The following is a 13696-nucleotide window of genomic DNA, read 5'->3' as shown; positions in this document are numbered from 1 at the left end:
AGAATATGTCGTGGGCACAGCACGACTACGGTAGCGAGTAGTATGAAATGCCGACAACCCGCGTAAGGAGGTTGGTTGGGGTGGTGGATGGGTCAAACAATTCAGGCCTTTCACCCCGGAGGCCGGGGATCGCGTCCCGAGTCTGGCGTTTACCGTTCCATTATTGTCGCGCGTTACCTGTGGCCGTTTCCCGGCGTATGAGGCGTCCTTTCCCCGTTGTTTTTTTTCCTAAACCCAACCTCCGCCATCCCGTTATTGTCGCGCGTCCCCCGCGGCTGTCTCCCGGGGTGCGTGGCGCCCGTCTCGCGTCGTGTGAGGTGTCCTCCCCCGCAATCTCTGTATAGACCATTTCGCGCTCGCCACCACGAAAAAAAATGGGAAAAACGTCCCTGTGAACACGAATCAATAGATTAAACCGACGTGACCATTTCAGGAACTGCCGTGAGACCGTGTTGAAATACTGAAATGAACCTGAAAATGAGCATAATATGAGCACTTTAAGTGCTTATAAGTTTAGTTACGTTGTTACAGTTTTCTTGCCAATGTTTGCTGACTTTCACTCTGTATTTCATAGGAAGCGTGTCACCTAAAGCTCTCTGTTGTCCCTCTACTTAACTTCCTTCCTGCTGCTGACCGTAGCTCACTGTAAAACTCCTGACTCACGGCCGTGTACACAGAGGAGGGTTATATTCCACAGCAGGCTTGTGACCGGAAGCTCAACAGCTCAAATCCAGGATCATCAGAGAATGTGAGCACAATTCTGGATATTCTGTATATCTCCTTGCATCACAAAAAAAAGCTCTTTGGTTATACTTAACAGCTCCGTAGTGATGTCAGCAATTACACCTGGTGTTTTTTAAAGGGCTACACCATGCAAGTTTTAGCCCTTTTACTAAAAAAGGACATCATTTACATTACAGCCAACTGTTTTGCTGACTATATTATGGCGATTCGTTTTAGCCACTTTAAAACAGATAATTATTGCCATTAAATTTGGTAAAGATGTTGATGCTCAGCATTCCTTCCCTTCATAAATAAAGGTGACAGGAAAAGTTATTGGGAAATACACTTAGTTGCCTTCTTGCCAAGAGTTAGATAAGAAAATGAATACCACTCTCATGTATGTACAATTAATAATGAAGCTACAGACAGCTGCGTAGCTTAGCTTAGCATAAAGAATGGCGACAGGGGGAAACAGCTAGCCTAGCTTCCAAAATCCACTGTTATAATCCACTGTTGTAATGTATCAACTAACTCTCGGCAAGTATATTTCCCAAAATGTCAAACTGTTTTTGAAGGAAAAGGGACTCTCGCATTTGCCAAAAGCAACCTTTACTGATGGCTTTCTCGTAGCAATACACAGCTCAAAGATTTAGCAGAAAGTTGTGAGCTCAAAGCCAGATCAAAGTCTAAAAGATAATCACTTGTTTTCAAAGCCGTCAACGCCTGATGAACTAACATGACTGAACTCATTATTCCCCAGTCTCTCTCTCTCTCTCTTTCTTTCTCAGAATTCTTCAGACTGCAATGGAGGGTATCTGCAGAACTGTGTGCGAACCCAACATCTGGGAGGCTCGGGAGAAACATTTCTTGAATACTTACTCACTCTTGGATAAACAATTTCACGGGGGAGTGAGCTCCTCGCTACAAAATTACCAACCTAATGGCTTTTGACTGAAACATTAATGTCAAATAAATGAAAACGCAAGAGTGGCCATTACACAGTGTTATGTTTACTATGAATTACAGATTACTTGCGTTGCTCATTTTACAGCTAGGCAAGCAATGCATTTTACCTCTTAACTGCAAAACATGTCATGGGTTACAAAAGGCATGATATGGACGTTCATTAAAGAGCTTTCAGCGAGGGTGTGGGACAGTTTGAATACATCTCGAATAAAACACTTAACGTGGAGTCTAAGCATGATTATTTTGGGAATACATCACTGGAATGGGATGTAGTTAAAAGCAGCAGAGCAGTGTTTGTGTTGGCATGAGAGGAAACAGTAAGCGACGACCCTTGTGCCCCCTCATTCTCCTTTTCCTCCTCAAGAGCAGACAGAAATATGCTAAATATGCAGCAGTGTGACCTGAGTCCATAGCTCAGGGTTTATTTTTAGGAAAGGCGCCTCACTCCTTTTGTTCCACCCAAGATTTCTCATTATCAGTAACAAGGTTGGCACTTGCAGAGATAATGGCTGAATGCCTGGTCTCCTACTCACCAATGTGGGGATGTGGATGGGTGTCACATTTTCAGACCTGTATGGCAAATAGCATGGGCACACAAAACACACAAAATAGCCTCTTTTCTTTTTTGGAATTTTTATTTTTTTATATTTATACATTTCTGTGGGTCATCATGATTAGGTACCAAGAAGTACATCAAATAAAGGCAAAATAACAACAAAGAAAACAGAATTTCATCTCTATTTTTACATACTATGCTTCTCTCAATACTTGTTATTGATTATACCGACCCACCCCTACCAACCCACCTCCCTTCCCCCAACCCACCCTACCATCCGCCCACCTCTCCACAAAACAGCCACTTTTCATATATATATATATATATATATATATAATATATATAAATACATATCAATGATAAACTTGCCTAAAAGTCAGTGCACCCTTGGGAGCAAGCTAGACGCACACAAATCTAACACCATAAGGCCCTTCAGTACGGTTAACTAATAGTGCTATTATCCCTGCTTGAAATGAGCTTTCTGACAGTAAGCACCAATAGCAGGTCTAAATCACAGTGTGGGGAGAAACCTGCTCGTACAGTGAGGTAATGGTGGCAGAAAGGCACAGGGATTGAATATTGCTGGAATGCCGTGCAGAGTTATTTCTAAGGAGCTTTGCATCAGCATGCAGCGATGAAATGGTGATGCTGAGTGTATGTACTGTGTGCTGAGATGAAAAGAGCTGTATGTTAGTGATTGATTTTTTTTTGCCGCTTTTTGTCCTATCACACAATCTTTCTCAGCAGATGGCGTTTGCTCGGTCATCACTGAATGGTTTTCTGAACAACAACTTCTCGTCAGTGAAACTGCTATTGTAGTATTGTAAGTAAATTAAAGGAGCTGAATACTTCTTCCACTACTGAGAAAAACATACATCAAAGTAAATAAGACACATTTAAATGGACCAAATTGGAAAGAAATTATGGTAAAGCCAATTACAGTAACACAAGCTAAAAGGAAGAAAAAAAGAAAAAGATAAATAAATTAATTCTGTTCTAATTCTGTATAATAAGATCACTATAAAACCATTCCCATTATAGGAATATTACTAGTACGAGTCCATGAAATTAAATATTAATTCAATTCAATTTTATTTATAGTATCAAATCATAACAAGAGTTATCTCAAGACACTTTACAGAGTAGGCCTAGACCGCACTCTATAATTTACAAAGACCCAACAATTCCAGTAATATCTATTAATGATAACATAAAAGTCCAAAGGTATGATAAAGCATGGCAATATATAAATCAGTCTTTATAGGAATAACACAAAATACCATAGAATAGGCTAAAGCAAATGGCATTAAAAAAGTTGGCTACCATAAATCGCCTTAGACAAAAGTACAAACCCCTATGGGGAATATTAAAGACCATTACGATGATTTTATTTTCGGGCCGAGCTCTTTAGTTGCTTCGGCTTCAGTCGGAAGTGTTCGGGTGTTGTCGGACTCAACCGGTGTGTCAGAGGGCAGAACGAGCGCTGCGGCTCTCAGCGCTCGAGAAAAGCGCCATTCATCTGCGAGGACCGCGGACACACCTGGTCGGACCGAAGACAGCAGTTTAGCGACAGACAGGGCTCCACACAGGTGAGTTTCTACCTGACCTTTTACTTCTGGTGAACTTTTAAACACTTCGAGGCACTTTTACTCGGGGGAATATCACCAGAGATACCCGGAGAGCTGCAACTTTTATGCATTTAAACTAGCAGCAAACATTAAGAAACAGCTATTATTGACATTAGACATGTTAGGTGTCGCCACGTGGAACTAAAACGTCTCTGGGTTTTAATTAAGAGACATTTAAAAAAAAAAAACAGCAAGTTTTGTTTATCGTAACTTTATTTTCCTCCTACCTGTCTACAGCACCCGGTTAATCACTTGAGGAATGCGGTGCTATTAGGACGACGGGAGCCGAGAGCCGAAACTTCAAAACAACTTTTAAGTTATTTTTAACCAACTTATCAACAAAAAAAAGGGATCATGGCCACAGGCGGATTCAAGTCAAACGCCACGACAGACTTTTTGGAGGAGTGGAAGGCAAAACGTGAGAAAATGAGAGCCAAAATGCTGGGGGACATAGCCGCAGCGACTGGTGCTCCCTTGGGTGCCAGCAACCCAAACAGCAAAAACAACAGTAACCGCCATAACGCCCCACCGGGCACCGAGCTCACCAATAACGGCAACCCTGACCGAAGCACCGCCGCTGGGAACAGCCTCCCCTCCTCCTACACGGTGGCTCGGTCCTCCTCCGGCACGGCTTTAAAGCGACCCGAGGAGGAAACGCAACACCCTGCCCTCCCTGCTTCCCCCACAGCCTCACCGCCGGGGAGCAACCTGAAGAAGGCCCCGCCTCAGACAGAGAAGCCTCAGTGCGCTTCCCCGGACTCCAGTCCCATGGCTTGCAATGACAGTGACAAGGGAAGCCCATCACCCAGTAAGGTCAAGGAGAAGAATAGCACCGGTCCCAGTGCTAGGAAGGGGAAAGGGCAGATTGAGAAGAGGAAGTTGAGGGAAAAGAGGAGATCAACAGGTGTTGTCAGCATACCATCCAACGAGGTGAGTCAGTTAACTGCTTCTGCTACTTCTGTGAAATGTTAATCCCCTGCATGGAAAGCACCTTTCCTCCACAGGGAAGTTATGAGATGCACAACAGTTTCACCTCAGCAGGATAGTGGATTATTTTTTGATGAATTGGATTTTAAGTCAGGAGTTTTGTCTTATTCACCCTGCTGCCACAAAGTGTGATGATATGGTGGGGAGGGGGGGGTTGTTGTAATGAGGGTGGCTGTCAAAACTATTGCAAAGAGGTGTTTTCTACGTTCGCTGCTTGTAAAATCAGAACACCTCAGGAGTTGCATTGAGAGTAGAGCGTTTTACTGGGCCAATATCAATATTGCAAAAAAAATCTGTTTAGGTTAGCTGAGTTATCAGCTGCTATTTGTTTTTAATGTAACAAATAACATGAACTTTTTTTTTATAAAATCCCGTTTTTAAGAGTCAAGAGTTATCACCAAAGTGTGTATTGAGTGGAACATTCTGCAGAAAAATAAAACAATTACTTTAATTTTTGTTTGTCTATTAATACTTCAGTTGTTTAGTCTATATTGTTACTAAAGAGGGACACATGTCATCACATGTTACCAGAGGCCATTGTGATGTCTCCAAGTTGCTTATATTGTCCAACCAAAAGTCCAAAACCTAAATGTTTTAACTTTACAACAATGTAAAACAGAGAAAAGCAGCAAATTGTCACACGAGTGAATCTTTGGCTTTTTTTTACTTGATGCATGACTTAAATGATTAATCGACTATAGTACAAATGGATGTTGATTAAGTTTGAGCTGATCATCTAATCGATTAACGGACTAATCCTAATCTTTTGAGTACTAAATACGAGTTTCTAAAACGTAACAGTGAATTACAAACCGCAAACGTAAAGTTACACAAAACTGCGATGACAAAAAAAATGTGAGATTAAAAAACTGAGCTATGAAAAACATTAAAAGAAGGAGTGTGTGGTGTGGACAAGCTTGTATTAGGAACCTTACATTCATTTTAGATTGTCTCCCCAATGATTAATGGGTCTTTATGTATTCAATTATCCTTCATTTACCTGTACTCACTTGGACTGCCTGTCCTGCAATTTTTTATTACTTATACACAGATACTGATAGATTTGTGATAAGCTAACGTTGGCTGAAAAAATTGGCCCACTTGCTGTCTCGGTCAGGCAAACAAAAGATGATTGTGGTGCATATATTTATCAATCATGGCTATAACACCACGACTAGTGTGTCTTCATATAAAGTTAGGTAAAGCAAATAAAGTAGCAAGAAGCCCCAACAGTGGACCTGCTTTCTATTCAATATCAAGTTGTCCACATGCAGAGGGAAATGGGGGTCAGGTCACAGGTTATCTTTGGTGCAAGGTGACAAATTTTTGTTCAAAGTTTGTTATTGTTGCATTTTAGTCTTATATTTGATATGGATGTCCATTTTAGTGTTAGTTTGTACTGCGGTAATTTGGCTTCTTTATTTTATAACTACAAGTTTCTTGACTTTCTTTTTAACATCTTAGGACCAGGTTGGAAAAATACATGTTATCCCTTGACGTTGTAAATCCATAAATAATTGAAATCAAAGAAAAGCAGTTTTCTAAATGTCTCCAAATTCTTCCCATACATGTGTCTGGTTTAATCGACCCTCTGTTGCGAGAGAAATGTAAGCAGCTTTCAGATGGTGGGGAGTGGGAGACGAAACAAAGGGAGGGAGGGCTTGTCGGCTGGTAGTGTTGGTGGAGGTGTGTGTGTGTGTATTGGAACGCGGTGTTGAGGCATTCATTGTTATTGAATTTAAATCATTTTGCACTCTTGCCTAATTCCTGTGGTCCAGACACATGCAGGAACTCTGATATGAAGCTGTGCCTGCCAACAAGCATTCATGGCCAGTGCTGTGATTATGTACAATCACTTTAAAAAATAAAAAATGCTTTTCTAAGGCGGTATTGGTGTTTCTCCATATTAACCACCCCGCTTTCCCGTATTCCCGTCTCTTATATTTGATAGCCACCCGGAACGTGGTGCCCTCGGGGCAAAACAACTTTGGAGTTTGACCAGTTTTTCAGTTGGCGCTCCACATCCTGTTATTAGGCGCTCAGCAGTGCCGAGCAAAGCCGTTTGAAAACTGGTCACAAGCCAGGCTGTAATACTGGGCTTCAGCACTCTGGGCTGTGCCAGGTATGTTAGATCGAGCCCATAGGCAGCTGATTATGTAGTAAAGTGGGTGAACAGACTATTATTGGGGTGGGAGGTAATCTGATGAAGTGGTGAGCTGATTTGTGTGAGTGAGGCAGAGAGAAAGCAAGTCTCTGATCCCAACTGGAGCTGTGGTCTTAGTACAGTTTATAGAAGTGTCCCAGAGTCAGCTCCCTATCTGTGAGATACATTGAGTACGCTTACATGTCCACTAGTATATTATCACATTATCATTTTGGAGTGTCTCGATTATGTCTTTGCGCAAGTTAAGAAAACAAGGAATATAATGATATGCTGAAAAGAAAGTGAAAGATAGTACATTGAGTATCATTGAGTTTTGGACTTTTGGTCAGACAAAACAGGCAGTTTTCCCTATTTTCCGACATTTTATAGATCAAATGATTATTCAAGAAAATAATCGGCAGATTAATCAAAAATAGGAATATTTGTTAATGGCAGCCCTAAAATGTTCACATTTGTTAAGCAGAAACAAGCAAATGTGTGGCTTTTTGCCTTTATAAATGACTCAATAATCAACAATGTTTGTAATTTTTCTGTCAATCTATGAATCAATGAATGAATTAATCAATGAATTGTTTTAACATTAATTACTAAGATACCTTTTTTGTGTGCTTACATCAAATGAATGTAATGTTTATTCTTACAGTTTTTCAATTTCCATTTTCACCAGTCCTGTGTCCGAGGCTAAACCATTTGGTTTCATACTAACCGGTTGAACCAGCATTTGTCATTATGACACCTTCTGGCACATTAGAAAGTAGCTGACATTAGCAACCTGTGCGGATGCTGCCATGGCACTAAATCCAACATGTATTGCAAGCAGTGTTGGGCAGTAGCATTACTATTTTAATTTAATTAATTTCAATAGCATTGCTGTTTTCGGAATCAAATAGCTTTTCAGTAGCTTAGCTCTTTTATGGATCGAGTACTGTGATATTGTCCACACAACCTACATTTCCGCCAGCATTTCTGACGCTTAAGCGCAACAGGCACAGGCGTGTATGTCGTGTACATGGATGTATACAAAAATAGCTTCAATGTAGTAAACTGCTTTGCCCTGTTGCTGTAGCTTAGCTTGCTACATTTATTTGGGGGCGTTAGCTTCAGTGTAGTAAAGCTTCATTTAATGTAAAATAACTGGTAGCTTAGCTCACCAAACTTTCCAAGTAGCTTGGCTAACACTGGTAATAAACAATATGACAACGTAATTAACAAAATGTTATGTTATTATAATAAATATATATATATATATATATATATATATATATATATATATATATATAAAATATAAACGAAAAAAAAAAAATATATATATATATATATATATATATATATATATATATATATATATATATATATATATATATATATATATATATATATATATATATATGAACATTTTTACACTGGCCCAAGCCTAATTCTTAGGTATTTTTCTGACAAATGTAATCTTCACTGATGACATATTTAACTACTCTTTTGTTTGGCAACACCTCACACTTTACTATCTATCACATTATTCTTGTTTAGCTAACTGTAGCTACACTGACACTAAATAACAGCTTGAGTTTTCTCATCCCACTTTAATAATGGAAGCTTTATCTCTCAGATCTTCGTGAACTGAGATTCCACAAGCTTTGAAAATCAGAGAAAAACCTAGAAATGCTAAAGCTGGCACCTGAGCAGATATTTATTCCTTTTGTTTCCCTTTCTCCTCCTGTTGCATATAAAGAGGACCAAACTATGCAAATGAAGACTCCCCTCACACAAGCTCTCTTTGTGATGTGAATATGAGTGGACAGGTGTGAAAAGAGATGCCTGGGATTATCTCCCCACTCGTTCTGTGCAGCATAATAGCTATTTCAGAGCATCAGGGGAACCCAATCTTCTGCCTGTTGAGGCCATAATGGCCCGATAAAGGCTCCCTGCTTTACTGGAGAAAAGACAGTACTGCACAGCATCAATCAAACCGCCTCCTGCGCTCCAGGAAGGTGTCTCCTTTCTCTCACCCTGCTCACTGCCTCAAACTGGAGGGCATTGTTGTTGATGCTGACCTTTAACCTGCTCACGACATGCTTACGCAGCAGAGGAATGTGGAAACGAGTGAGTGCGTGTGTGGAGAGAGTTTGAGCGTCTCTGTGAGGTTCGAGTTGTCATCTGAAAATGTTTTGTGATTTAAGCATGTTTTCCCCGTAGGACACGCCGTGTGTAGTCTGATGGCTCATTGTGCAGCTTTTTACGACCTTAGTGAGTTATGAAGCTGTGGTCAGACGCTCCATTCAGGGAGTGTGAACTTTGTTTCATGTGAATGGGTGGTTCTGCCCCACAGAGGCTTCTGTAGGGTGCTGGTGGAGCTATTTGTCTGCAGCGTCACTGAAGAGGTCAACAGGTTTAACATGCGATACTGTGCCGAGCGCTCAGGCAGTTAACACTCTGGTGAGATGAGGACATGGCAGACAAGAGGGCTCCTTGTCTAACCTGATCCTTTTGTTAATATGTTTTATGTTTTATACAAACCTTACCTTATCTTAACCTCTTAAACACCACTGGTAAGTCCGTCAGTATGAACGTATGCTTTGCAGCCAAACTCTGCCGTTTATTTTAAGTTCTAGTGGAGATGCCAAAGTTTCCAAAGAAGCCAAATATGTGACAAACTGAATTTAGGGGAAACCTTTTCAAGATTATGTGCAAGACGTGAATAGAATATTATATTTATGTTTAATGATAATTTGCAGACATTAAAAACGGGGAGATATAGGATGTGTTACTGTCAGAAAGTGTGAAAAAGTATGACTTTAACTACCTTAAAGCTACTGAAGGGAGTAATAAAAGGGAAAAGGGAGTTGGTTTGCCAACTCAATACTTCAATTTTACTCAGTGCAAGCCACATTTAAAGCAAACATTTTCTTTCCTTGATTGTTTTACGTAATTATTTTTTTGATTCATGTATACCAAATGAAAGCTCAATTTTAATAAAATTTTTTTACATACACCCTGTTTCAGGCCATTTTAGGGTATGTGTAGGACAATGTGCATCATATAGGACAGTGGCGGTCTAAAGGTTAAAGAAGTGAGCTTGTGACCCGGAGGTCGTCGGTTCAATCCCCAGACCAACAGGATAAAATCTAGGTGGGGAAAGTGAAAGAGCAGCGCTTGTCCCTCGCTCATTCCCACCACTGAGGTGCCCTTGAGCAAGGCTCTTAACCAGTGGCCAGCAGATTAGACTGTGTACTGGGCAGCTTCCAGATATGAATGTGTAACTGTGTGAATGTGACAGGTCATTGTTGCAAATGAGAAATTGTTCTCAATCAACTTACCTGGATAAATGAGGCTCTCTTAAACTCTTAACTGGCTGCACTGACATTAATCAGCTAATGGCCCCTGCTTGTTTGTGCCCGCATTTGTTTCTGCTCGATTTGTACTGTGTGTTTGGGGCAAGCTGAGAGCAGAGTTTAGACAACATTAGATCCTGTTTTACCCCAATGCATGGTTTGACACTGGTTTAATGAAATGAGCACTAATGTGTGTGTTTTAGATGCCTCTCCAACAAGAGCAACCACAGATTTGTAAGAAACTAAACTTACTTCTTCACTACTACTACTGTTTTACAAGAACCCTCTAATTTCTGAATTTACAGTAGATTACCCACATATTAGTCTATATCCACGACCTTCCACTTCCGGGATTGCCCCGTTGCCGCAGGAAATTCCACGTATGTCCTTTTTTTCGACCGGATTTCCGTTACTTCCCTGTTTCCCTTTGTGTTGTAATTCTAAACTCCGGTGGATTTCTGAGGACTGTGGTTAACTGCTCCTCATATGTCTGCAGGGTAAATCCAGACAGCTAGCTAGACTATCTGTCCAATCTGAGTTTTCTGTTGCACGACTAAAACAACTTTTGAATGTACACGTTCCACCAAAACAAGTTCCTTCCCGAGGCTATTTTCCAGCGGCACCGGGGCTTCGTGCAGCGCTTAGCGCCGCCCATGACGATTTTGATTGGTTTACAGAAATGCCAATAAACCAGAGCATGTTTTTCTCCCATCCCGGAATGCTGTAGGACTAGCCAGACCCTCCTCCGCAGCTACGCAGCGCTGTGGAAGAAAGTTTGGCAAAGCGAGACTACCCATATATTTACTCTTTAGCCACGTTGGTCCATACCTTAAAGTAGACGCCTCTTTCTCTAGTTTAACAGGTTTCTTCAGGTGTTTAAAAGTTGCATATTGGTCCAGTTCTTTCCGTTTTTTTGTTCCACGAAAACAAACTTTTTTACTTTAAATTTAAGTTGCATTCTCTATACTGCCTGAAAAACATGAAATAAACTGTGACTTTTGTCACATCCCGAATCAAACGTTTTGTTACTCGCTATACCTAAAAATCCTCAAAGTTGTTTATCAAATATTATTAGGCTCTTAATTCACAGCTGTGCAAAATAATGCAAGAATGTTAATTTGCATGTGGTTGCATTTGCTGTTAAAACCTTCTCCAAACAAGGTCACGTCATCACAGTAAATACCACAGGGATTTTATCGTCGACTTAGGTAAGCAAGGAGCTATTTAGGCAGGGTGTTGTGTTTCCTTCTTTTCACTTGTTAGTTGAACAACAGGAATGCTAAAACTCTTTTAATTAAAACATGTGTTTCTCAAAGTGAAGTTTCCCAAGCCAGAAGCACCAGTTCCCAAGAAGAACATTTTGTATGGTTGACTTACTGGAGTGAACTCTGGATTGTTTACCAGGGCCACTGTCACTGGAAATGCTTCAAAGGGGTGACTAATGGAAATAAAAGTCCCAGTTGAGCTGTTCTGTGAAATTTAAGGGAATTCCAAAGGAGGAGAAAAAATGGAAAGAAAGAGAATGTGTTGTCTGCTTCTGCAATGAAGTCTTTACCAACTCAGCCCCTTTCCACACGGGTTTCTCGGGGTCTCTCAGCACCTCATAAAACACGCAGCGCCCTTCTAATGGGCCGTGACACGTGGTTTTGTCCTGGTTGTAGGAATGTTACGTAAACTTCAGTTCCCATTAAAGCGACCCCTGACTAGGTGAGCGTCCACGATGCTGTCAGATGGCATCAGATCACTGGATTAGAGCTAAAGAGGCTGTGAGAGAGAAATGTTACAATCTGCCCACTAGCGAGTTAGCGACAAGTGAACCAACTCAATACCTCAATACTTCAAATCGAAATGTGTCTGTAGCACAGAATATCACAAACAGTCAACTACCAAAACGTTGGTCATTTTGCTAATCAATGAGTATGTGCTACTGCTGTAGTATTGGATTCATGTGGATGATTTTTGCATCAATGTGATGAAATACGTTGACTTGTAAAGTATTTACCTCACCAGAAAATACATTCTGGTTCGGTTATTTTATCTACAATTTTATCATTTTCTCAACTGATTTTCCTGAAAGTGTATGATGTTAAGTCAATATCGCAAATACCATGATAGAGGATTTTATACATACATGTCGCATACCTCAAAGTAAGGTAAGTAAAGGTTTTTTTTTTTTTTTTTTATCATTGCTGAAACTGTGGTAATATATGCGTAACTCGTATTACTTGTATTGAGAAGTTTCAAAAGACACCCAGCTCATTTGTTTTTGGGTGAAAACAATGTACATACAGTTTTAGAGATGTTCATGATTTAAATGTCTTGGACTCATGGAACCCTTTCAAGCACTTCTTCCTGTCAATTTGACCTTCTTGCAAAAGCATTAGTGTTCAGTACTACATCATTATTAAATATGACATTTTTTTTTTTTTTAATAAATGTTTAATTATTTCACTAAAAGGTTTTTCTAATGGAAGTTAACTGAAAGTTTGAAACAGACTGAGCTGCAGTTTGTCCGTTGACACAAAGAACAATAAATATTTTGATCATAATCTATTTTATACCTATCAAATTAGCTTTGGTGACAGTGGTGGAGTAGTATTAGATGAACCACTCTTTTCTGTTTGATATTTACAGTTTGAGTCTTTCTGTTATTCGCACATGAAGTTCAAAGTCTATTTATTTTTTTATTTTTTTTTAATCCAGGTCACTGCTCTCTAGTTATGGCCATTCAGGAACTCTGCGGAACAGACTGTAGATCATTACTGCAGAACAACGTTACCCCCTGCACAGCATGCGCAAGAATGCACAGTCATGCAAAAACCTGCACTGCCTCCGAGCACTGACGTCGCATGCAAACATCTCATGAAGAAGTGAGGGCAAGCCCGGCCTGTTGTGCCTGCAGGGCAGCCTCGCTCTCTCCGCTCTCGTCCCTTAATACATCCAGATTTTCTCTCAGAGAGTTATGCACTCTCAGATCTCAGTGTGCTTTATCCCAAAACTCTGGTCAACTGAGAGTAATGTAGCCGACTTCAGCATGGACGACCACTGAAACGTTGCTGTCTGTGAAGGCAGAAGCATCAGGACTCTGCAGGAGACATTACTCACCTCCCTGCTGCTGCCTGAGTGACACAATTGCTGTCTTTGTGGCTAATCTTTAACTGCCGACTGTGTAAATAACCAGGAAAAATCAAAGTCTGTCATCAATTAAAGTGCTCATATTATGCTCATTTTCAGGTTCATAATTGTATTTAGAGGTTGTACCAGAATAGGTTTACGTGGTTTAATTTTCAGAAAACACCATATTTTTGTTGTACTTCACATTGCTGCAGCTCATCTTTTCACC

At 40.4% G+C, this 13696-nt stretch overlaps 1 protein-coding gene across 1 annotated transcript in view; it reads left to right on the top strand.

The window, feature by feature from the left end:
* Positions 1–3689: 3689 nt before the first annotated feature.
* Positions 3690–13696, top strand: part of pawr (PRKC, apoptosis, WT1, regulator) — a 72698-nt gene continuing 62691 nt past the window's right edge. Inside the window, exons 1-2 of the mRNA XM_039792437.1 lie at positions 3690–3834; positions 4111–4803. Of these exons, the coding sequence (XP_039648371.1) occupies positions 4228–4803 (576 nt within the window). The 5' untranslated portion in view covers positions 3690–3834; positions 4111–4227. The remainder of the gene's footprint in view (positions 3835–4110; positions 4804–13696) is intronic.

Source organism: Perca fluviatilis, chromosome 23, assembly GCF_010015445.1.
Source record: "Perca fluviatilis chromosome 23, GENO_Pfluv_1.0, whole genome shotgun sequence".
Lineage (NCBI taxonomy): Eukaryota > Metazoa > Chordata > Actinopteri > Perciformes > Percidae > Perca > Perca fluviatilis.
Note: the sequence above shows the minus strand (reverse complement) of the source record. Positions and strands in the feature narration are given on the sequence as shown.